Source organism: Indicator indicator, chromosome 11, assembly GCF_027791375.1.
Source record: "Indicator indicator isolate 239-I01 chromosome 11, UM_Iind_1.1, whole genome shotgun sequence".
NCBI lineage: Eukaryota > Metazoa > Chordata > Aves > Piciformes > Indicatoridae > Indicator > Indicator indicator.
This window is the reverse complement of record NC_072020.1, coordinates 23368595-23395630: the sequence shown is the minus strand read 5'-3', so window position 1 is coordinate 23395630 and position 27036 is coordinate 23368595. Positions and strand designations below refer to the sequence as shown.

At 37.8% G+C, this 27036-nt stretch overlaps 1 protein-coding gene across 1 annotated transcript; it reads right to left on the bottom strand.

Annotated features, from left to right (window-relative positions):
• Positions 1-446: 446 nt before the first annotated feature.
• On the bottom strand, positions 447-17900 carry LRRC72 (leucine rich repeat containing 72). The gene is made up of 9 exons (XM_054384822.1): positions 17620-17900; positions 16267-16362; positions 12870-12972; positions 9971-10052; positions 9524-9637; positions 5406-5495; positions 3250-3414; positions 2014-2041; positions 447-609 (listed from the first exon to the last, which is right to left on the bottom strand). Exons 1-9 carry the CDS (start codon positions 17898-17900, stop codon positions 447-449), a joined length of 1122 nt encoding a protein of 373 aa, XP_054240797.1.
• Positions 17901-27036: the final 9136 nt, after the last annotated feature.

Here is a 27036-nt window from a genome sequence, read left to right as displayed (position 1 = left end):
CACAAATTAGCAGATAGAAACTTTAATCCCTCTCAGAAATGGGAAAACCTCAGGCATTGCTTTCTTGTCTCTGTTTTGATAGAGGAAGACAAGTCACTGGTAATTCTCCAGCAGAAATTAAGAAATCCTTTATCCTTTGTTTGTTTTATAAATTAGCTTGTAGTTTAGCTTTAATAATTTCTGGTAACAAAGTTCTGTTAATAATTAGATTCAAGCAACTTTAATTGTAACATTGCCACTATTTCTCATTTGGTTTTGTAATGTCTTCATTCTCCGTATTACATATCTGATGATAAAAGGAACATTACACTAATTCTCATTTTGCTGGAAGTTCATTTAATGAGATGCATGTTTTAGTGCACGTGTTTTACCGAGATAATAACTTAGTTAAGAGGCTTACCCCACTCTAGAGAGAGGAATCATTTTTTTCCTAAGGAAGAAAGCACTCATCTGAATTGGACAGTCAGCCTCTCATGGGGTGCTGCTTTCCTTTCACGATGTCGTTCTTGACAGGTGCCTACTGTGTTCCAGTCAACAGTGGAAAATTCCATTAGAGATCTTCTCATTGCCCTTGCTGAAACAGCATCTTCAAGGTTCTCAAATGGTACTCTGCAAAAGGAACAAAGAAATGTGCATTATCTGAATGTTTCTGAGCTACTTTAGAGCTAATTTACCACATGTAGAAAGTGAAGTTAGAAGTCACAATGACCCTAACAGTGAGGGTTTGAACAGTTTTAAATTTTGGAGGGTTTCTTTCTTTTATGAAATAAAGCAAAACAAAGTGGGGAAAGGTCAGAATCACAGGATATTAAGGAAAAATTATGCTAAAATTATTTAAAATACATTTATGGTAGACTTTAAAATCTTGTTTTCACAGCTTTCCCCCCTTTCCCCAACCCTCAACCCCCCCACCCCCCAAATTATAATTGTTGTATACTTTTAATGCTCTGCTGCAATGGGAATCATAACACTAATTTTATGTGAATGCACATTCATTTCACCAGGCAAACAGCCCTTCTCCAAGCTCCAAATGCAGAATCTGTGAGCTTGTGTTGTTCACACATCCCACCCCAGCTGCAGTCTGGGAGACAAAAGTGGCAGACACACAACATTTCAGTGAAGAGCTGATCTCCATGTTAGAGAAAAATCCTTTTAATTCTGCTACAATATAATTTATTTCATAAAGATGTATCTGTAGCAACCAATACCCAAGATAAACGATGCAAGGATAACACAGCAAGGATAACACACTTTGTCACGTGCTCAGGTACCTTGCAAAGTCCAAGCATCTGCATAAATAAAATGGAAATTGTGCATCCACTGCATCAGTGAGGACAGCTAAAACCACTGAAAGCAGGAAATAATTCATTTTTAAACATAAATTAGCTTGATTGCTTGATTCATAGGTAAAACCAGAAAGTACAAATAAGCCTGATATCTGAAGTTGGGAAATTTATAAAAACAGCATTAAAAATGTCATCACATTAAAATGCAACCTTTATAGTGCCTCACTGTGGACACAGAGATAACAGAGCTAAGTTTTACATTTATTTCTATGACTCTGAAATCAAACAGAATAAAAATAACATGAAATTCAGACTAAAAATGTTTCATTCTGTAAGTCAATAATAGCTTCCAGAGAATATGTCTTTTTGAACAGCCAGTCAGGAGCAAGTTGTTTGGTCATAAAACAGAACAGCCATTCTGATTCTCTAATACTTAAAGCATGTTTTTTCTAGTGATCAGCATTTGATCTTACAAATAAATAGCATATGCATATGCCAATTTCCAAATGTGGGGAATAGCTTTCCATATTAAACTTCAGATAGCAGCAGGTAGGTTCTCCCACCAGAATGGCACAGAGTTGAAACTATGTTAAACACAAAAGAACAGGACATTTGTCAAAAGCTCGTTTTTACTTGACATTTTCTCTGGTTAAGGTATTTTTTTAGGCATGAGAAGAGGAAATGAAATGCTTCAGAGATTAAAAAAAAAGTAAAAAAAAATACTTACTTATTTGTCTGATTTCCAAATTTACAATCTGTAACAAAAGTTCAAATTAAGACATTCATGGCTGTACAGCATTTTGATTAGTTGACCCTAAATAAACTATCAACTAGCAGATGATTTAAAATGTTCAAGATCATCTTTTCTTAAATGACTGTGGAAAAAATATCTGTTGGGGTTTTCTTTTCTAAGTTTATGTAGTTCTTGTATTCCATTTCCCATAGACTTACATTTCCATGGGTTTTTTTTTCCTTCTTTCTTTCACTGAAAATGATGTCACTGCCTACACAGGTGAATGAGTGCATGGTAGAGATAAAGACAATTGTATGCCTACTTTGATAATTATCAGTAAAACAAATAAATTATTAAATAGGATTAAGATATGCTTTATTTTCCTCAATATGATTAAATTATGATTTTTTCAAAGCCTTTTAAGTTGTTAAATACACTGATTTCACCCTTACTATTTTGATATATACATTTAAAAAAATATTAATTCAGTTATTACTGTTCCAAACTTTATCTACACTACTATTTAAAATGCTACCATTTCAGTGATCTATACACAATATTGATTTTCTTATCTTTAAAACATCAAAAAAAGCAGATGAGATTGTATGGATTTCAAAGTTTGGTCTAGATTGGCAATGGTAGAAATCATAAGGTTCCAGGTGGTATTCATCTGCTTTCTTGTGCCAGAATCCTGCTGTCTTCCAGATCTGAATTTTTAAGAACTCTAAAAATTACTTTATATAGTATTTTAAGACCTCATTAAAATAGCTTTAGCTTCTAAAGCATTAAAAGGAATCTGCTTACAAAATTAGGCAAGCTATGTAAAGTTTGAAACACTACTTTGAAGGCAATGCTTTCTGTCAGAAATTATAAAGGCACTAGAGGGCATCAAAACTCTATGATGCTTATCACTGTCTTAGAGCCTAGAGGTCTACTGAGATGTTTTTAATTGAACTAAAAGTAAAACTTGACATTCACAAGACATACATTGGAAAAAAAGATCAGTTTGTTCAGCTATCTTGGTATTTTTAAACACAATCCTTTAACTATTATTTGCCACAATATTCTCAGCAGAAAGATTCATATGTTGCATGTAGCTGCTACTAGTAGTAATCTATGAAGCAATTTGGTTGAGTTCCTGATGTATTTATACTCATTTATGAAGCAGTTTGGTTGAGTTCCTGACATATTTATACTTACTACTAAAACAAGTAAATTTTTATCAGTTACCTGAGGGCATCATCAATTTTCTGGTTGGTTGAGTCCATTTGCTAGATCCCACTGCAGTACTCATGGGCGAATTTATTCTCTTTCCAAAAGCTATCGACTGCACAATACGAGACCTTTCAGAGTCATACTGATGAAACGCTGACTCCCTTTCTCTTTGTGTAACTGCTGTTAAAAGGGATATACAAAGTATTTTTTTCCTACCTCCTGAAAAGACTGCTGTTATCTATCTGCATGCAGAACATGAGTCACTTTGTGTGCTGAGTTTTGTAACAATAGCGATGTAAATCTGCATAAATTCACAACAATTCAAAATGTGAACATGGGAGTGATACTTTCTAAGGCTTTAGGGTGAAGCTCTCAATAATATTTTTTTTTTATCTTGTGGTTGCAGTAGGATCAGAAGTTTTAGACCAAAAAACTAGAAAGTAAGACTTTTCATAATGCTTAAATCAGATCTACTGCAGAAGTCAGTAACGATTTGCTTGTTTCTCTGTGACAAGCAAGACCAAGTCTTTGTTCAAGGCCAGTTCAATTCCCATTGCTCAGTTATAGAGAAAATAAAAACCTTAGATTTTTCTGCTTTGCACTTTAATTAAAAAAAAAAAAGCTTTAAATTTCAAACAGAGAGTTTCAGACTAGTAAATCAAATAGAGGCTGTTGATTTCAATGACATGAACTGCATACTAATCTAGTACTTTGGCTGTGGAATAGAAGTGAGCTAAAGGCGTAGACCAAGTAACTCTGGCAGAAGCATTTGAATTTACGGAAGTTTTTAAGCCATGGTGTCTAGGGGACCAATTAGAAAGGAAGTGCAGTAGTCGTGCCTGGAGGTAACAGAAGTGTGAGCACATGTCTTGAGTAAAGGAGGCAGCCAGGGCTATGCTGTGGTAATGTTCCACAGATGGTGAAGAAGCTTTGTAATATTCGAGAAATAGTTCAACAAATAAAAAGTCCAGGGTACAGCCTGATACAAATTAATGCCTCAAGCCTTAATCCAGGACTGATTACAGCGTAACTGTATTTAGGAGATTAAGTCCAGGAAGGTTCATGGAAGTGTTTCTAGAGCTGTAAATGCAACACATATTTTCCAGCACATTAAGCTTCAGTCATCACTCCCTAGTCAAAAAGAATCATTAGTAACAGTCTGGCAGACGTGCTAAGCACAGGTGTAACATAAGACCAAGTATCCAAGAGACTGGAGGTGCCAGTGAAAATGAGTGTGTAGGGAAATGTCCGTGCAGTCAGATCCAGCAGTTCCTCATCAACTCCTGACACGTGCTGTGGCACATCCACCAGCTTTCATTCAGGACAAAACTGAAGTCTGGCAGCAACTGAAGATGTTCTGTGGCAGCCTTCCTCAAGTCCTGCATTCTCCTAGGGGCTGGGAGCAGGTTTTCAAGACGACATTGTTCTTCCATGTTACTTTCTTATATGGCAGCGCTGGGGCAGGAATCAACAGTTCAGTGCTTCCAAGTAATTTCCAGTCCCCTGCCAATCACATAGCTCTCCAAACACCAGAGACAAAAATCACCTAAGCTGATTTCCTGGGTCCACTATGGCACATTTATGGACTGAGTGATTAATCACCTGGTCATTCTTAGGACAGCTGGGGGTTGGTTTTGGGTTTTTTCTGTAGAATTTACACTAGACAAGCTGTGAGAGATCTCTCAATGATTTATGAAGATTTATATTAGAGAGCTTGGACAGGATGTACCTCAACTAGAAACGTACATATACATATTTATACTGTACAGAAACATGTAGATAGCTGAGGCTATTTTTTGTATCTCAGTAAGCATACTCACTCCTGTGAATACATCAGTTTGAATGCACAAATTTAGGCAGACATTTCTAAGTACAGGTTTTTTACCTGTCTTACCTAAAAATATATACACCAAGATACAAGTTAGCCATACACAACTTTAAAAGACAAAGATAGAAAACAAAAGTATTTGGCACAATAAACTGTTTATGCCATGCAAACTCTATTTGCTTAATAAATCTTGGAGGGAAAAGGGGCTATCTGTTCATTACATCTTTTGTTATTCAAAAGATGCATGTAAAAGAACAGGCAAGATTAATTCACTTCTATTTCCAAATGGATTAAAATCAAAGGCAACTGTTCATGCTTTGTAAGAAGAGAAATCAATCCTTACACTTCCTGTCAAGGAGCTGTACTGAAGGAAGGAAGTATATCACATGAAGCCGGTAGCCTGTGTCTTGTGCCAGAGGGTTATGGAATAGGTCTGCAAAACATATACAATAAACCCAAACAACAGCACAAAAAATAAACCCAGCAAAAGAAACACAACTAATTTAGCAAGGTAAGAAAATGAAAGATCACTAGTAGCCAAAGATTCTGTACAACATATTATCAAATTTAAATTGCTTTTATGCTGGGCAAACAAAACAGAGTCTCTTTACCCATGCAGAATTACTCACCTATGCAAGGACGGCAAGAACTGGCTTCACTGCAGAGCCCAGGTGCCCTTGTGCATGCCAATCTTTTGAAATGTTTTTTTTTTTCTATTTTTTCAAGAGATATAGACTTTTGATAGAGATATTTTTTTATTTTCTTATGTTTGTATTTTTTTAGGTATTTATTTTAAATAATAGTAATACTTTAGGTGGCACAACTTAAAGATAAGACACAAGGAAAAAGGATTACTAAAGCTTGAAGAGCTTCAGAACACCTAAGGCTTTATCACAGCTGATATGAAGTTTTTATCCCATAGGCACAATATAAAATGCAAATACCAAATCTTCTGATATTTTGATGGATGATGAGTTTGAAAACCCAAGAAACTTTGAGAATAAAATGTTTAAAAGGACTTACGTTCCAGAGAACCTCAGTCCCACTATCCTTCACTGAAGCTTGAGGTACTAAGCTCTGAAAGCCTATTAGCAACTTGACTAAAATACTTATGTTCAGGTTCACATTACCTGAAAAACTAAACTTTTGCAAGACAGGCAGGTATCAATCCTCCTTACACAAATGCTGTTCTTCTGAGACAGTAAAAATAATCAGAAGGATGCTACCTTCAGATCAGCACACAGAAAAAGAAATCTTAAATTAATAATTTTGACAACTTCTGCCAAGGTCTACACTGGTCTTGTTTTCTCTTTTTGAGGAAAGGCTGTGGCTAATAATCACTCTAGCATAAAGAGTCCTCTTCTAAGCTTTAGTAGTCAAGGAGGAAAAGATTGTATTACAGAAGCAAGTAAGAGAGAGTGGAAGAAGAAAATAGTTTCATATATTCCACACAGATTTGTAAACTACAAGATACCATTTTATGTTCTTCAAAGTTAAGCATGACTGCCAAAGAGGGCTGGGTGCTTGATGGGTTTTAGCAGTTATTTTGAGGGTGCAATAAGGCTGAAACGGGCATTTGGTATTTCCTACACAGAGGAAAACTTAAAATATTTTAATTTAACAAATTTATAAAATTCTGTGTACTTAGAAGAAGAGGCCCACAAGGTGGCAGCAAAAGAAAGTTCCATTTTTATCAAAGCAGTCTATAGCTATTTTTTCCAGAAAGTGTTAATCAGAAAACATTTTAGCTCTAAATCTGATAAGTCTGTTCTTGAGTCAAGAAGATATGTGATAGCATTCCAAAGAGAAAAAAAGCTTCATAAATATCTCTAAAAGCAGGTACATTTAGTAGTGGAAAGGAATGAAGATTCAAGAGAGGTTCTTTTTTTTTTTCCCAAGCCACAACTCAGGGTTTGTACTAAGTACTTCTGAAGCTGGATGCTACTTGGAGCACATCCCTCTTCATCGACACTGATTTGCAGATTTATTTTAGAGTATATGAATTTTCCTACTGCTCATCCTTACAATAAATCCCACCATTGTACAGATCAAGATGGTCCTATTTACAGAACACCTGGAATCAATTCTTGGTTCTGCTGTCTATTTTCTTGTCAAGGTCATGCAATTTTATTTCTACAAATTAGGGATAATGTTTTCTTCCTCCACAGTTTTGTCTGTTTTCTCTATTTGGAGTACAGGAAAATAGTGTGCCTATCCCACATGGGGCAGACAGTAACTACTGTGGCATAAACACAGTGAAGAACAAAAAGAGTTTTTTGAGGTGTAGCAGCAAGATGTTATCAGCTGCAGATAATAAATCAGGTGAGGCAATTTACAGAGTACATAACAAAAAAACTTGGATTCCAACAGGGAGATGTAAGCACAAGGTGAGCCCATAAAGAAACCTTCTATATCTCCCAAAAGGCCACAGTTGTGAGCAACCAGACAGTAAATCCAGAAGCTGCATGTTTTCCCTAAATGCCTGACGTAGATCAGTGTTGGGCTACAAATCCACTGCAGGGCAGTGGCTAAAACTCAGAAGAGAGACTTAAGGAAGAAAAATGCAACATTTTGGCAGCTGACTGCTGCTTCTGAAGTGAACAATAACAGTGCCTTAGACTGCCCCACTTTAATGGTTCTAATGTCCCCAAGAGCTACAAAGTAATCAAATGTTAGCATGCATCCAGCTATCACAGGCTAGGAAGAGGTTTTGGGGTTTTTTTAATTAAATGGCACTATCCAGCCCTACAAAAACCAGCTCTACCTCACAACAAGGCGAACTCCCCCTTTCCCAAAACAATTAGTGTTTTATAAAGGTGAGTTATAGGCACAGCCCTTTTCAAAGTTACACAGGGCGAACTCTACACCCATTTCACATTTCCTGATATGACAAGGAGGCATCTAAATGATATAGTAATACGATATGATATATAGGATAAGACTCTGAAAATTTGTTCTGTTCATTTACTGCTGTAATTTACTTCAAATATGACAGCATATAGAGTTCTGTTAATTTGAGCACTCATTTAAAACAAACACATTGACAATGTTTTCATGACTGAAAAGGCCCAAAAGGAGTGACTGTAAACTTAAGGTTTCTTCCACTCTTTAGCATTTACTCTCCTATCTTTGAACTAAAGAACAATTCATTTTTTTTCCCCTCATGGTAGACTGGTATATTCTATGCATTGCTTGACAGTTCTCTTAAAACACTTGCATTTCAATGGTGGTGGCCAGTCCAATGTGCACCAAGTTTTCACTATGTCTTTGTGACTGCCATGCATAATAACTCAGCAGCATTTTAACTACCTCCTATTTATCTTTATTTCTTTCAGAAGGTTGCAACGAGTACAACAAACTCCTTGTGTCTGCCAAAGCTCCTTATGTTAATTTGTAGGGCTATAAAATCCAATTTAAATGACTTGCACCACTCATACACAAGACTTCTGTCTGGGCTTTGCCTAATCACTACAGACAACTCCATTCTTAAATGGACCAGTTTATCAATCTTGCATAAAATGAAAAAAAATTCAATCATTGGGTGGCATGTTGTCTTCCTAATCACTTGATTTGGTTTATAGTTTTGGCCCAATGTTAAGTTCAGCTAGAAGTGTACTTTTCTAGTCATATTTTCCCTTCTTGCAATCAGACATTTGGTTTTCTGAATGGATAAAGAGGGTCGATTATATTCACCTCCATTAATTGTTTTCTCTAAGTACTGAGTGTTTGTCATGACCTATCATGGCATTGCTTTAGGAACTATGGAAAAAGACTGCTTACATTTCTCACCTTCAAGAGGTTAATAGCATATACTCCTACTTTCCCTGGAGGCTAGTTCTTACATTGTAACTTATTGGTGCTAACTCTGTCTTGTATAATTTAATTTGAAACTTCAGAGCCCATGCTACTTCCATTTCCAGGCAGCATATCAAAAAGTATGCTACTTAGCAGATATTGTTATAATGTCTAAACTATAGCTATTCTTAGACTCTAAGTGATCCACAGCCTGCCAAAAAAAACATGCAGAAAGTAAGTTCTATGAGGAACAGAATTAATGAGGCAGGAATTTGGGTTCTATAACCTATCACTCCCACCTTCAATATCAGTAACACCTATTTCTCAACTCCAGCTCTACAACAACCTCACTGCACTCCCATGTTCCTACAAAAAAGCAGCAGTAAGCTGCTTTGACTGCCTCCAAGATACTCATCCAAGAGACTGGCTAGTCAGCAGAAAGAGTTAACTTCTGAAATCACTTGGCAGTTTGTTTCTTAGTTGAGGTACTCTCTGTGGAATTTTCATGTCTTAAAGATCTCTTTCTTCTGTCAGATTTAGTTGAAATGGATAATTAGCTTCAAAAGCCATTGGGCAAATGATGCGGAAACAGACAAGAAACATCCTGATAAGAAACATTAAAAAAACTACTGCTTGCTGTTTTGCAAAACAAAAATAAGGTATTACTTAGAGTCTGCAAGCTTTTAATTCCTTTCAGTTCCTTCGTTGTTCTGTCAAGTGATATTAACTGGTTGTTGTGAAGCAACAGAATCTGTAATACACATAAGTGTTTCAGAGCACCTGAAATAAAATGAAATATAATTAATTATTCTCACCATACCTGACTGCCTGTATTAGACAATTACTTTGCCATGCTGCACACAGAATTTGACATTCTAGTTATACATCTATGCCTTTTGGTACTACACAGCTTTCCTCCCTTCTTCCTTTCCTCCCTTATGCTTCCCTCCCTCTCTCCTTCCTTCCTTCCCTTCCTCCCTTCTTCCCTTCCCTCCTTCCAACTTCTCAGCCACTAAGTTACTTGCTGTTGCCCACATTTATAAACTTGAGTACACATACACAGAAAAGGAAGTACAACCTCTGCTCAGCATTCTAAGTAAGGAAGACTGGTACCTGAGATATCTGTCAGTTCATTATTGTGGAGATAGAGTTCAGTCAAACAGTAGTTCTTGCTCAAAAAAGTTAAATCTTGAATCTGAAATTAGAGTTAGGAAAACTGTCATATATGAGTCTAACTCTGGAAAAGCATAAACCAGCCTCCTGAAAACTTTAACTACAGGTAGTTTCTTATATTTAAGACTTCTGGTGTAAGGATTCCTTGACAGCAGAACCTTCATTAGAAATATTAATTACACATCAAATACAAGTAGTACAGCCTTACCCTAATTATTTGAGCTACAAATTTGTATTTGGAAACAGATTTTACTGAATTACTGGTCTGATTCAGGTTTTTTCTCCTATTCACATTTGAAATATTTTTAATAGTGAGAACACCCTTGTAGGATCTAATAATTCTCTGTTGATTTAAGAATATTTCTGAAATACATCCTTGGAATGAAAACAGCACCTAGTTTTTAAATTATTTCTTCACCAGCAGGTCCACAGAGCACATATTTGTCCTAAATTTCCAAAACGACATTTAATCAGATTTACAGAATCAATTACAATTACAGAAAAAAAAATGCTGTATGGAGGCATTTCCCAATAAACAGCTATCTTCAGTCCCTATGAAATCTGATCTCACCTGATTTCAGTGCAAGGTAGTGTCTGTGGTATGGGATACCAAGCTGACCATTACAGTTGTTGAGAACTGGGAGTACTAATGATACCTAAGTACTTACCCTAGAGTTTAAATGCAAACCCAACAAACAGAATTTTATTCCTGACACTACTTTAATTTCTGTGATGCAGAGTTGTTTGTTAGTGGGGGAATGATTTCAGTCCTTGAATTGTGCCATGGATTTTAAAACATATGTGCTTTGCTCTGTGTATTAACAGTCCATGAAAGTTTAAAGAAGAATAAGACAGGTTTTTCCATTCCTAAAGTGCTCTGAAATCCTCTAAGAAAAGAAATTTCAAAATAATATCATGAGTCTTGCTTCACCTCAGGACAACCTGGTTCAGAGAAAATAGCAATATTCCACACATTAAAAAATCCTATTCTTCAAAATCATTATTGTATCTTGTGTAGTTTGAAGCTCACACATACTGTATATAGAGACATTTCTCTCTACCTAACAAATTTAGGGGTTTAAGGACCATCTGAAATTTACTTTTTTGTGATAAAATTATTGCAATGCATTTTTAAATTAAGGGAAAAAATATCTTTGATGTGAGTTCAGGAAAATACGCTCCTCCTATTACAACATTTAGCTGGTACTCCTCCTTGAAAGCTACTGAGTGGCTTTTCCACACAGGTTATATAAAAAATTACATTTCCATAAATGTTATACAGAACAAGAGAAGAACAGTCTTTGTTACTTCTTAGGTAGGAGAGTGAGATCTCTGCAAAAAGCAGATTTATTTATCTTTTATGGTTAGCAAGATCAGTTCTGTTTAGTCTATCAGGCCATTTCTTCTTTTTCTTTAGTGACCTTTAGAAACACAAGAGAAAGCCTTACTATACCTGTGATTTTAATTCAACCTTTTAATGCAGCCACATTTTTACTCTTTTTTAAAATAGTTGGATAAGCATAGGTCTTCCAATTAAGAGGACTTAAGATGTTTTATAATTGATGTTAGCCTGGGGCAGCACATACACGTGCTCCAAAGTGACATGGAATGTAAATTTATTTTTTTTTCTGCTGCTCTCAGAGCTACTTATTTACCTGAGCAAATAATTCTGTTGTTTTAAGAACCTGGGCCCATTGTGAAAGTCATATAAATGACTGTACAAGAAGTTATTTTAAAGCATGTTAGAAATTTCTGGGGTCTATTACTTTTTTTACTTTCCCATTATCAGTGAAGGCTAATGGTGAAGGTTTGGAGTGAATTCAAATGTTTAATAATGGTTGGCTATGTATTTGGAGATTTCTAAATCAGACAGTTCTGTCAAATAGTTTTGTGTAAGATACAATGTGCTTAGACTTGGCTGGAAACTGTTGTGTCTGGAGATTTTGACAGAGCATTGTCTAAAACCCCTACAGGATATAATAAACATGACAATGGGGATTTGCACAGATGCAGAAAGTAAGGCACATGGTTTGTGCAACTGATTTATGACCACGCAGTGCACTGAAAATGAGAGAAATTCATGTGACCCGCTGTCAGACTCTAATGATTCACCTGGAAATCTCTCATAACTTGAACACAACGGCCTGCAGAGAGGCAGAAGGTACCCCATCAGCCCTAGCATTGCAGTTGTATTTCCTGTGCACAGCGAGAAGCACTGTTAATGAGTTCTACAACACTCTTGTGTAGGAAGGCAAAAGGGAGTCTCGCCTCAACCACTAGCCTACAAGGAAATAAACTATGCATGTTTGCAAGGGAGTAAACCCACAAGCTACACATTTCCTGCAGTCCAGTTCTTTCCTGAAACATTAAACTATAACAGAAGCCCAGAAGTTGGCATAAGAATACCTTATAGCTGTATCACAGCCTTACAGCTATATCACTGCTTGGTCCATTCCAAGAGCTGTCCACTCTGGTGGGCAGGGCACACTTGCTGTGAGTTATAATGGAAACCACAATCCCAGACTTCAGCTGTCAGTATGCTATCAGGCAATTTTGCCAATAACTCAGTTCTAAATATATTCATCCTTTATTTTTATTGTTAAGGTATTAGCACAAAACCTGTTTCTTAACTATACAGGATTTATAAATGTGATGTGAATCTAAAGGAAAAGATATCTGCTTACACTGTATAATGTAAACCAAAATACTGTTTCTTCAAAACTGTCATATTTAAGTCAGTTAAATTCATCTGGAAATAAAAACCAATTTATTAGCTTGACAATTACATAATACCTTATGTTAGAAAAATTATGGAATAATAATCAGGGAGTATAGATGCACTGTTCTGCTCTTTAAAGGAATTCCTTATTACCTTATTATTGTTAATCCACAAATACCTTAACCTACGAAACTGTGATAGACTTGGGACACTTCTTAATTCTCTGGTGGAAGGAAAAAAAGAAAAGAGTAACAAATATCTTAACATTAATGGTGCATAATCACTTTATAAATTATTTTTTTCAGTAATATTATATAAGCACTGAAAAATCACAGCAGAGAAAGATGCAAAAAAAACATTAAGACAGTGGCAGTGTAAGCATTCTACACACCCAAAAGTGGAACAAAGCAGCAGGTGGTAAAGAAATGAGAATAAACCAATAAATTGATTTTTTTTTTCCCCCACAACAGCACTTATTTTCCCAGGGAGTATGAGTCCCATATGTACTGTGCAGTTTGTAGAAACCCTGCTCAGAATACAGGAAGAGAAGTTTGGCATCCTGGCAACAGAAATAAACTTAAGAGAGAAAATTGCTTTGAAGGTGCAGCATGTATTGCCCAGCCACAGTGCCAGAGAAGCCAACAGAAGTCAGACATCAATGTACATTTCTTATGATTTTTCGTATTAGTGCATAGTGTGCATTTTTTGTCCACTTTTCCATCCCTCTTCTCTCCTGTCCTCACACAAACTTAGTATTTACTCATATTCATTAGCAGTCTTGTTTTAAATCAAAGTGCACACCCACTAAAGCTGGAACCATCTCCTAAGTGCTGGTGAATTTTTTGTTTAATTGTGTGTCTAGCACTTTGAGCTTTCCACTGTACTACAGATAGCAAATTACCTGCTAACCAGAGAGTATCAGTGAGCTGCCAAGTAATTTTCACTAATTGTTCCTCCTTATTTTTCATTGCTTGAAATAAACGTTCTTGATTTCCACTAGAATTTCAGAAAGAACTAAAAGGATTGATAAAAATTAACCTCACACTATCAGCCTAAAATGATCTGCTTGTCTTCCAGCTGTGAAGACTAGTCTTTGTTTTCCTTTGACAGACACAAATACAGACAAAGGGGTTGAGTGGGCACCTTTTCTGATCTTGTATTTGAAAAGAAAGTCTGTTAAGAACAAACCCTACAAAGCTGAGGTGCTGTCCTTTTATTCTTCTACATTTCTGAAAATCATCTAGATTATCCCATGCTGCTACTTTGTTAAACTTGGCTTTTGGCTTTCTCAAATAATCCATAAAATCAAGCCCTGCAAGTACATATTTTTGCATCTGTTGGCACAAGTAACCAGTAAATGTATCACTACAAGTAGCAAGCACAAGCAGATGAATGTTGACAGGACACTGAGAGCTCTTACAGAGCTCTTACAGAGCTACTATCCAATTGCTCTGTAGAGTTCTACCTGTTTACCCTTGAACTGTATTTCAGAGAGCAAAGCCAAAATTTCCCTCATGTTCTTTGTCACTGCCATTCTATACCTAGCTTACAGATTTACATTTTAACTGGCTCTACTCCCTCTGTAGTAACCTCATCTTGATTATCTCCAAGCCTTGATCTGTTGTTTTTTTGGTTTTGTGGGGTTTTTTTCTTTCTGGTATTAAAGCATTTAATTTGCCCCAGGTAGAGCTTAATTCCTCTAACATTTTAAAAGAGCTTGGCCCTGTCTGTATGCCTTCTAGACTTAGCTTGTCTCTTACGAACCGATCCTCCTTGGCCTGCAGCACTCTTTTCCTACCTACTGCTAAGTTAATCAGTTTTCCCAGGATGACAGCTTTCAGCGTCCAAAAGTACACTTTTTTCCACATCCCTTCAACAGTAGTGGTTTAAGAATATAAACTCATTCCCTCTTATTTGATTGACTTCAATTTTTTTTCATTTTCCTTTTTGAACCAGCAGAAAATTATGTCAAACCAACAGTTAAGGAGGCATGATCTGATACTGAGACTGGCTAAGTTTGAAGGCTTATATAAACTTGTATAGAATAAAAGGAATTCACTTCTCTCCAGTCATCAAAGAAGCCAGCTTGCATCATCTTTCTCAACATGGTTTCATGAAAAGACATATCACTCCTGTATCTGCCATCTGAACATTTCTTTTTATTCCCAACCAAAAAAGAATACTTCAAAGCCAGTGAGGGCACACATCTGAGTATTTAAAAATCAGAAAATGTGTTTGCTAAGACTGTATATATAATCCTAATTCTTTTTCACATACCCATGGTGATTTTCCTGTATAGTTTAGAAAATATACTTACACATCTTGCAACTTTCTCATTATTTAAATTTCTCCCTTAGATTTTATGAATGTTTTCTTACTTTTAAAATACACATATTCATAATTTTGACAGTGACTATATGGTTTACATGTCCTTTTCACAAAGGGTTGAATGTTTTCTTGGTGTAAATTAGGAGATGTGCTATGGAATTTAGGGATCTGAGTGGGCACACAGATTTTCAAGACCATCTGATTTCCACTAAAACCAGGACAGACAAGAGTGAAATCCTCTGACACCTTCTCTGTTTTTTGCATCCATAGGACCTAAAGACATTGAAAATCTTGTCCCTGGAGGTATTCAACTACACTAGATCTTTATATGTGATATCAGCTGTACAAACAGTAAATGCAGTTGTGAGGCTGCAGACAGGTATGTAACACTTGGAATTATGCCCTGGCCAGAAATTCAAAGTATGCTTTCCAAAAACTTTGAAGTATGCCCTGTCACATACCATCTTTCTATGGTAGCCTCTCAGCATGTTCATCCTACAACATACACCTCTATCAGCCTAGATCACCCACAGGTTCATGACAGCTTTGCCTTCCTTCACTTAGCATGGTTTCTTCTCCTCATCTGCCCTACATCTTAAGCTGCTTCATGAAGCTCTCAGAGATCAGCTTTGTGATCAGTACTGCCAGACTCAATCAAGTGTTCTTGTACTCCATGTTGCCGTGCCCTCCCTTCAGTTCTTAATAGCAGAGATACAGGTCATTTCAAAGGTGCTACCAGTGAGTTTTACTGTGAAAAATAAGAGATTTCTTCAGGGAGGTCAAAAATTTGGCAGTTCTTAAGACTGGGCAGATCCTATGTTTTTTGATTTACCACCTTGATACTCTTTCCACCTAGCCTTACAAGCCAGTTAGGCAGGTCGGTCCATTAGCCTCACTCCTCTGCTCCTATGGTAGCAGTTCATGCACAACTCTGTGAACTTACAGATCCTGGAACCATTCTGGGTTGCTGGAGCAGGACTGCACATCTAGGGCTGAAGCTGTTAGCTGAATGTATCTGCACCATTTCTTTTTTGACAACGTGTATGGGCTACATATAAATATGATTTACTGATCTTTCACATAAAAATGACATTCAGAAAGTATTCAGTACAAAGCTCTACAAAATGTTACCATTTACTGTGTGCTCTACTTTTACTAATAGCCAAACCAAGAAACACATTTTACTTACTGTCCAGCCAGATACAGCACAAAGACATCCACATTCCTCTTAAAGCCACAGATCTTCAGCTGGTTTTCTATTGCCTGACAGTAAACAGGACATATGCTGCATAATTATAAGTTCATTACATTTTGACATTTGTATATTCAAGTGTCCAAATGAGTATACACAACAATTTCTATGCATCACAGAACCTTGCAAACTGTAACAGAGTCTTAAGACAGATACAGAGATGTTAAATTAGCAGTCTCTCTTTTAAACTGATAAAAGTACTTCAAAAATTATGTTACACTACTTTTCTTGTGGAGAATCATAATTCATAGGCACGAAGTGAAAAAGTAAAGTGTGTTTTTGGGAGAATGGGCTTCTCACTCAGGTCAGCCAGCCCAGTGCAAGAGAGCTGCAACTTTATATAATTTTACTCCATGCACACATTTTAAAATTATACACCCAGATATTTCTGCTTGCATATTTAATGTTGAAAAATGTAGACACACTTTTGATTTGCAGAGTACATTACTTCCAGTAACATCATTATAGATCTCACTTACTAGTGATTGATAAGAAATGTCTATCATGAAAAAAAATGCTTTTAATGCATAAGTTACTATGCTCAGCATTATTAAGATCACTGCTATTTAAAACACAAAACTGATGTAACTTTGCACATAGAAAATGGCTTGGAAGCACTGGCACGCCTGTCTGGAGTGGCCTGTACTGGTTGCACAACCACTCCAGCATGTTCTGGGCACACTTAATACACATAAAGTAACTGTGGGCACACTTGCAAACGCGTTGGACTTGTGACTCTTTACAAATGGATGAAGAGAGGAGCCTGTGGGAGTTGCAGGGTGCATGAACCTCTTGTTCTTCATAAGTGATATTGGGTGGGTGGCCATTTGCCCAGGAGCTTGATACAGCCAACAGCCATTTGGTCCCAGCCAAACCTGGGACAAATGGCCATATTTTTCTTTCTACACAGAAAAAAAATCTGCAGATGGCACAAGAAGTGCTATCTGGAGCAAAGCAGATGGGCAACAACCCCAAGTGTGTGGACATCTGTCCCTGGAAATGCAGAAAGCATACGGCTGCCTGCCATGCCAATGGGGAATGCACATCCACTGCAGTGAACAGAGAGCCCAGATTTTGAGCTCGACAGTCAAGAACACTGTGCCCCAAGACCTGTGTTTCTCAAACTCCATGATCTGAGATTTCATCCTCCCCCTACCCTGAGAGCTGAAGGGGAGGCTGTCCCGCAGGGGCTGCGGCCGGTTCTCTCGAAGGAGCGGGGCAGACCCGCGCTGCTGGGGCGAGCGGGGGACGTTAGCTCCTCCTGCCGCCGCCGCGGGAGGACCTCAGCACGCCTTCACTCGGTTCGCAGTGCCGAACTTCCCCCCCTCCTTCTCCGCACCCGAGCCGGGCAGAGAGAGGGGGGAGAGGCCGGCGCCGCCCGCCTGTGGGGCTGGGCCGGGGGCGCTGCGGGGGCGGCCGAGCTGCGAGGGGCCGCGCAAGGGGCGGCCGCGGTGCAGAGCGCTGGCGGGCGCCGGCGGAGCAGTGCGGGAGCTGGCGGAGCGCCGGGGCGGGGTGAAGGAAAAGGCCGCCGCTCCGCTCACCTGTCCACCGGTGCTGGAGGCCGCCGCCATTTTAGGGTCCTGGTCCTAGGCGGCCGCGGGCAAGGAGCGCGAGCTGCGGGGATGGCAGAGGGTGGCCTGGTCTGGCGGGGACAGCGCAGTCCTAGCGCCCATTTAGAAACGGCGGTGCCACGCGAACACCGAAGCGGGAGCCCGAGCCGCGGCAGGGCAGCCCGAACCTGGGCAGCCATCAAGGCAGGGCTTCCCGTAGGGGAAGGAGGTCGATGGCAAGCGAGGGTCGCTTTCTCGGAGAGCTGGTGCTCAGGAAGAAGGGGGCTGGGTGTCCTCAGGGAAACCCTGAGACGACGACGGCTGAGGGAAATTGGGCGGCACCTGCTTTTTAAAAATAAAGCAACCCTACATTCATGTGTAGGTGTGGTTGGGTTTTGTTTGTTGTTTGGTTTTGGGGATTTTTTTAAGCACAAGTCCTATGTGCCTGAATGCATATATGTCACTGATAAAGAAAAAAACGTGTGACTTGGCTTTACAACTAATCGACACCGTGTGCGTTAGTCATTGGTAACTTGCAAATCACCTTGGTGCTTGAGAAAACGTCTCCCATGCCTGCTTCTGGAACAGGCCCATTGCCACCACAGTGTGCTTGATTGAGCTTGGCTGTAAAATACCACAAAATGTTTATGACATCCACATGTGCAAACGACTGTTGCTGTGTTACTTTTATAACCATTTTACTGCATAGCACAAGCTGAAAAATAAAGCCATTTCCAGTGTGTGTCTGCATGTGCACTTATGTTTGTGTAGGACAATAGAAAATGTTTGATCAAGCTACCATAAAAATGCGTCTGGTATCTTGGAGCTTTATTTAGAACTTAATTTACACAGAGTATTCAATTTAGCAGAAAATAGTCATTGCAAATTATGTGCAACTGATACACAAAGAGCAAGAGTTGTGTGTGTGAATATATGAATAAGCTGTCCCTCATGGAATTAATTATGTGCATGCCTTTGCTTGTTCAGACCACTGAAACTAGATGTAATGTGTATGATGGAGGAATGGAACTACAGGACAAGTATTATATTGCAAATATCTAATTTTCATGGAAAAAAATGGGTGGCTTCCATTTCAGCTAAGTAACATTAAACAAATAGAAACCTCAAATAAGAAAGAGAAGACATCTTAAAAGTATAAAACTGACAACGGAAATGTCTTTAATCACTTATTTTAGCTTCTGAAAACTATCTAGCGTATTCCATGATAAAAAGAGAAAATGTACCAGAGAAAAGAAACTGGTACACAGAAACTTTTTTTTTTTTTTTATTTTACATCCAAGTTCAGTCTTTTCAATCAAGATAAAGTTACCACTTCAGAATTGTGAAAAGCAAGATATCAAAAAAGGTCAACTTTAATAATAAAATTGTCTTATCAACCAGTCCAATTAAAATGATATGACAAGCAAATTCAGTAAAGTATGGAGAAGGAACCTGTAGAAGATACTGTGTTGCATTCCACCACAGGTGTGTGATATAAAAGTAGATTGAGGTTTGTTTTGGTATGTTTTGGGGTTTTGAGGTGCTTGTGTCTATTAATAACCGGTAGCTACAAACTCAGCCTGGATGCCTAAATAGAAACTGTTTAAAATTCAATAAAGTTGTTTTCTTTTTATTTCTGTGTCAGCAAGTTGACACAATCTCCACAAAGTTTAAAGAAACTCAGGCAGAAAATTAATATTTTTGTCTTCACACTGAACTATCACCATATTTTACACTGACTAGATGTTGTCCCTTTCCAAAATATGTAACCTATCACTTACTTAATCCCATTCCTGGATTGCTGTGCATGAATGAATAAATGATCACTTGTTCTTTGGGATATTCAGAATAATGACTTACTTGCTATATGTGCTTTTTTGAAAAGTTCTCATTATACTTCTGCACTAAAACCAATTTGCTTATATGAAGATACACAGTTGCAACAAGACAAAATGATCTTAAAGTCTGTGATAACAGAAAACCAGGGGAAAGCACAGATCCCCTGTTTTTATGGACAAAGATGCTAGGACACAATACCTTGCTGAGCCCCTGTATATCACAGAATCATAGAATGGCATAAGTTAGAAGGGGCCATAGAGATCATCTACTCCAACCTCTCTGCCATGGGCAGGGATGTCTTTCAACTAGACTCAGCTGCTCAAGGCTTCATCCAACCTTGAACACCCCTAGGGAGATGGCATCCACGACCTCCATAGGCAGCCTGTTCCAGAGTCCCACCACCCTCATACTGAAGAACTTCCTAAGATCCAGTCTTAAACCTACTCTCACTCATCTTAATTCCCCCTTGTCCTATCGCTAGGTACCCTTATGAAAAGTCCCTCTCCAACCTTCTGTGGGAAACTACTGTGAGACTATGGGTCTCTTGCCTAAGAAGTAATTAACCTTGGACAGATTACTGTGCATCCATAAAGACTTGGAAAGTCCCAGAGCAGAAGAGATAGAGATAGTTTGCAAGGATGGAGAGCGCCTGGGAAACTGTGAGATAAAGAGTTTGAATCTTACCTTTGTGTAGTTTGACATAAATAGCTATGACCATAGCAATGTGGCAATAACCAATAAGAATATTAAAAACAACTTGTTAACCAATTAGAAGTAGCCACAATAGCATAGAAAACATAAATATGTGTTGTTAAAAGCAATAAAGGCTCTACTCTGTTTAAACTACAAGTGTGTACATGTCGCTCTGTCTGCCACAACAGCGACAGCCTTCCTGTAGGATTCCTTCAGGTGTTGGAAGGACCCCCAGAGTCTTCTCTTCTCTAGGCTGAACAACCCCAGCTCCCTCAGCCTATTCTTATAGCAAAATTATTCCAGCCCTTGGATGATCTTTGTGGCCCTCCTCTGGACTCGCTCCAACAGCTCTGCGTTCTTGTGATGGGGACATCAGAACTGGACACAGTTTTTGAGGTGGGGTTCTCACAAGAGCAGAGAAAGGGGAAGAATCGCTTCTCTTGACCTGCTGGCCACACCTGTCTTTATGCAGCATAGCATATGGACTAGTATATGGACTTGGATGCTTTCTAGTTCAGTCTCCCACATTCTCCATCCTCTCTGGGGAAAATATGGTGGGAAGAGTTTTATCACAGTCTAGCAAGTGACACTTGGACAACAATTAGGTATGGGCTAAATCATTCTATTTTTTTTTTTAAATAAAACCTTCCCAATACAATAGGTCTTTACTGAAACCCTGATAGCCCAATGGCTGTTTGTAACTTAACCTGATCAACAGCTGTGAAAGATGCAACATGCTAAAATGAATGTCTAATACACAACATTTTTAATCACTGAAGTTTATCATCTTCAAAACTCAGTTCTTTGCCTATGATTTTAAAACTACATTCTTTATTTGTCAGGGCTTATATTCAATTTCTGTTTCTCAAGTCCTGTTTAATTTCTAAAAATTACAGCTTTGAAAGTCTCCAGTTCTCTGTTATCATAGTAAGATTTTTGTTTCATGCAATGTCCCAAGTATTGTAAGTAAAATCTATTTTCATTTTCATACATATAATTTAAACTACTTACATACTAGTCTTACCTCTGTAGTCTTACTGGCCTCTGATTTAGTGTAACATTTTTCAGTTCACCTCCCTGACAAGGCCTGTCTTTTTAAAGCATATTTATGTACTGTAAAAAAAAAAAATAATAATGAAAAACAAAACACTAAGATAACACTGACCCCTTATATGGATATGGATGCAATATACACCACTACAGTATGGTGCCTGCACAGTTCTTTCCTTTACTATTTTCTGTAATCAAATACTTATCAAAGGTACTGTGCTTTGTGGCTTTTTCATTGAGAATGTTTTTTAAAACTGCATCTTTTTTTTATAGATTCAATTAATTCATGTTGGAAGTGATCTCTGGAGGTTATCTAAAGCAACCTCACCAAAGCAAGCAGATCATACTACAGAATTATTTTCCATCTGACACGTTTGTACAGTTCTGCATACTTACAGAACATCTATCAACAAAAAAGAGAATTATCTGGGACAAATTTTTAGTTGCCTGCGTTATTACTAACACTAGATAGAAACTTGTACAATTAACTTGCTTTTGAGGTTGTAAATAAATTTCACTTGGGAAGGTGTGAAGTGAATGCAAAATGCTGTAGATAAATGCTTATTTCCTTTTTTTGTCTTGTTACCGGAAATATTTTATCAGTGTTTATCAGATGCCTGAGGAAAGATCAGTAGGATATCCCACCTGCATTCCAGCTATTGCTTCAGCAGAGTGCAGGTCTCTCGTAGGTCCAGTAGCTGCAAGCCCTGTGCAGATGTTTCAAATACTCCACCCTGTGTAAAGCATTCAGGTATTTGAATCACTTCTCTCACTCATGCTATTAATCTTGCTGATGGCACTGACAACTTCCCAGTGACCCTAACAAGTTCAGGAGCAGGATTTGGGGAGAATGTATCTGATTTGAAGCTAGTGATCAACTTGAATGGTTAGAGTTTTTATAAAACATAGCATGTTTTCATATACTATGTAAGACTTTTAATACCGCTTCCTAACAAAACTGACCACCTTAGCCTTTAAGTAATCACTGTTTTTAAAAGAATAATGTCTGCAGAGCTTTCTACATGTAGAAGTCAATGCTGTTCTTACTGATGCCTGATAGCAGTGTGGCTATTAATCAAGAGGATTCTTTGTCACTGGGCTGATTTCATAACCTCAACAAATTATTTCCAGTAATATTTTGATTTTGATGGCTGCCAAGGTAATTTCCAGATATAAACTTCTGGTATTCTGTCTTCTTAAAATATTGGCAATGAGGCTATTTTTACATGGTGCAAGACTGTTCCATGTAGAGATGCAAAACAAAAAAGTTCTAAAATAATTATCTTGGGTATTGGATGGTGTGTATCTGTTGCTGGCCCTAAACACTACCTGTGGAACCATGAGGGTTTTGGGAAACATGTTCAGAGAGCACAGGCATTCTCAGTAACAACAACAGAAAGTGTAATAACTTGATTGTTCAGTTAATGCCATCAAGATATAACATGGCAAATGCATGTCCTGTGGTGAATTCATATTGTAATGTGAAATACATGCAAATGATCATATGCAAATATAAAATAAAGCTGAAGTCTGAAGAGGAGTTTGAGTATACATGTGAGAACTTCCACGTGCTTTTCTTCAAGGGAAAAGTAATGGAATCACAGTATCACAACTGTTAAAATTACTTTTTTCCGCATACATGCATCTTAATCCAAATAAGGAATAAATTTCATTTATTTGCTAACTGTCATTGAAATTGTTTCATCACTCCTCCTGCCCCAGGAAAAACCCTGACTCATCTGATTTGGTATTTCTTCTGTTTAGTCTATCAAACCTTTATCTACCTAAGCTGTGAGAATTAATTACTTACACACTATTTTTATTCTCCAATTATTACCATGTACTCAGTACTGTATCTAAGCTAAAGATGTTAAAAAGTAGCTAAAGCTAGTAAAAGAGTTAAGATCAAACGGCACCTGGACATTGTAGCAGTGTATCAAAGGCAGTTGATGGATTAATTCTTAGTTGTCTCTTGAATCTGTGTAGTTGGCAAAAGCCACCATTACAGTAATGTCCCATACAGAAACAGGCCTGAAACAGACCTAGATCTGTCCAGTATTTTTCTTGTATGTTTATATAATTGCATTCATAAATTTGCGTTATTGTCAATTAACAGTGCAATGAAAATAGCATGATTATGCTTCACAGCTGTTTTCTGATTCTGTTTCATATTAATATCTGAGAGCAAGGGAGCATATAGCATTGGATGATGATGGGCTGGAGAAGGTGCTTGAAGAGCACTGCAAGAGAGAAGTGCAGGATTCTCACCAACTACATAGTTGTGATTGACTTGGTAGCCATGGTGATTTCACTGTCTTGTAGGAACAGTTTAATAATTTTACATTAAAGTTTTCTTATGTCCATTCTCTCATTTCTCATAGTATCATCTTGCAATGATATGTAGAGCCATGGTGTGTACATAGATAGGTATTGACATTATTTATGCCCTAACCCTAATGCCTTCAAAGGAATTCTCATTTTAAAGAGCTATTCTGCTTCCATATAGTCTGCTGTACAAACATGGCTTTAATCCATAATACATCTTTCACCTCTTCTTTATATAGTTGATAATTGCTCCAAATCCACAGTAAGCTAACTTCTGGTGAGTTCTAGATTTTTATTAGCAAAGAGTAGTACTTCATAACGGTACAATCTCTGAGCACCAGCTGTAGTATTTTCAATCCATTTACTGTATTTATAGTTCTCCAGGATCCCACTAGTTTGATTCCTTCTTAGACAGATGTTTCCAGTAGCTGTAGGTGTCAAAGCTATCTGATTGTTTGCCTTGAGGAAACAGGAGATTTGCTGTTGGTTGATGGTTATTGATACAAGGAGGCCCCTGTTCTGTGTTTGCTTATTGATAAGTAGGAATAACTTTCCATGACAATGTGTATGTGCAATTAATATTGAACAATTAGATTGACTAAGAAAACTGATTCATGCTGTGTATTTTAGAAAGTGACATTAGGCACTTGCTCATAATTGTAGACATCTGAATAGCTTTAAAATCTATTCTCTGGTTTCAGCTTGAAAGACAGAAAAAACATTTTCTGAAAGTATACTTTATATATGTAAATGCCTTGATTAAAATATTGTCTTAGAATTGTTTATGTTGGAAAAGACCTCTAAGATCATTGAGTCCAACTGTTAACCTAGAGCTGCTAAGTCCACCACTAAATGATGTCCCTAAGCACCGCATCTACAGTCTTAATACCTCCAGGGAAGCTGACTCAACCCCTTCTCTGGGCAGCCTGTTCCAGTGCTTGACAACCCTTTCCATGAAGAAATTTTTCCGGTATCCAATCTAAACCTGCCCTGGGACAATTTGAGACTGCTTCTTCTTGGCCTGTCACTTGTTATTTGGGAAAAGAAACTGACCCCTTGCTTTGCTACCATCGCCTTTCAGGCAGTTGCAGACAGTGAGAAAGTCTCACCTCAGCCTCCTTTTCCAGGCTAAACAATCCCAGTTCCTCCTGCAGCTCCTCATTCATGCTGTAGACCCCTCACCATCTTTGTTGCCCTTCTTTGGACATGCTCCAGTCCCTCCTGTAGTGAGGGACCCGAAACTGAACCCAGTATTTGAGGTGGAACACAGTATTTGAGGTGAATTCTCTAGGGCCATGAATAAAATATTGCCCAGTCTGCACTGGGATAGTTTTCATCAAGATTTCCTGTGTCTGACAGTGCATTGGTCAGAGCTGGATATGTATCTGCAACCTTTTTATACAGCCCCATCTTAACTCTCAGAGCAGTCTAATACACCCATTATTAGAACATTAATAGCTGCCAGTAAATCTTACTGTTTTTAACACTAATGCTAGGTTACTAGCAAGCAGTGCCAAATATTTAACTTTTTGGTAGACAGGATTGTAGTTAAATACTGTTTTATCCTAAAAAATCACTAGCAAAAAATACCCCACCACAAATATGAACAAGCTAAACTGCCATTGATTGCAACTGGCTTTCTGGTTGGTTTTTTGTTTTTTGGGGGGGCTGGTTTTTTGGGTTTTTTTTTGGTGTGTGTGCTTTTTTTTTCACCTCTCTATTACCGTGCTAACCACATACATAAACAGCTTTGGCTTACAATGTATGCACTAAAATTAAACAGCATATCCTGAACAATTTTCTCTGATCTTCTCCCATACTGTCCCCAAAACCCCAAAATCTTAATTAGTGTTTTGGAAATAGCTTCAACAAAGGTAGAGAGCACTTCTGGGAAATTCTCACAGAAATTAAAAAATGCTACAAATGAATATTTGGACCTGGTATCTGAGGTGTCCCATGGTAACATTTCAAAATGGTGTTCCATCATCTCAAAGCATCTTGTCACCTCAGCAAGGAAGTCAGGCCTCATGGCCCTTGCAGAACAGCCCGTGTGGATATGCCTTTGCAGCCCTTCTGACAACACCACAATGTGACACTTCTATAATGCACTGATTGCTTTAGAGGTCCCTTCCAACTCAACCCAGTCTATGATTCTATGATTGCTGGACTGGGACACTCACAGAATATAGTGATTGCTTCCATGCTCCTGAAATTCTGAAATAACTTTTTCCAAATTTTGGCTAAAAAGTGAATGTTTTTCAGAGACAGAACATATTCTTCCTCAGCCTGTGCTTTGTCAAAGTGAATCTGTCTTCTTGAAAGACGTCTCTGTATTTAATACAGACTTTTGAGACAATATTTAAATGGGAATATTATTTTATTCTCTCAGCCTCACAAAGAATCATAGAATGGTTTGGGTTGGAAGGAACCTTAAAGATCCTCTATTTTCAAACTCCCTGCCATGGGCAGGGACACCTTCCACTAGATCAGGTCAGTCAAGGCCCCATCCAGCCTGTCCTTGAATACTTTCAGGCTTGGAGCCTCCAAAACTTCTCTAGACAACCTGTTCCATACTTCACCACCCTCACAGTGAACAATTTCTTCCTAATATCTAAATCTACACTTTTTCAGTTTTAAACCATTACCTCTTGTCCTATAAGAATTTCCTTTGTATCTAATTTTGAGAAGGCATTTAGCTGACTATAAGAACATAAAAGACATGCAGACTGGAAGTTGAACTGAGTCCCATGTCCATTCTGTGAGAATGTGTTTTCATAATTATATGACAAAGGCATAATTTATACAAATTAGCAATTTTAATTGAAAAATGCTGACAAAATCCTAACTATGCGGATTGTGCAATCTGTTTTTTATTTTTGACATAAATGAGTCTTAATTTTATATAAAAGATGTGATGGCACTACGTATTATTCAAAGGTCTCAATTGTCAATAAAAATGTTATGATCTCTTTCAACAGTGAGGGGATTGTATTCATTTTGGCAATATTCAAAATGCAATCAACCATATTTATGAATGCCTTTAGACACTGTGCAATGGTGCATAAAACCAATCAATTATCCTTTCTGGCTGTGCTTATCTGGCACTCAGACTGGAAACCTGTTCCATTGTGAGTTCTATGCACCTCAAAAATACATACAAACTATTTTCTTGTTTCTGTTTGCTTAATTGGTATACATGACATTCCTGGTTGTACCGGGCATGGGAATCTTTACCATCCAGTTTTCACAT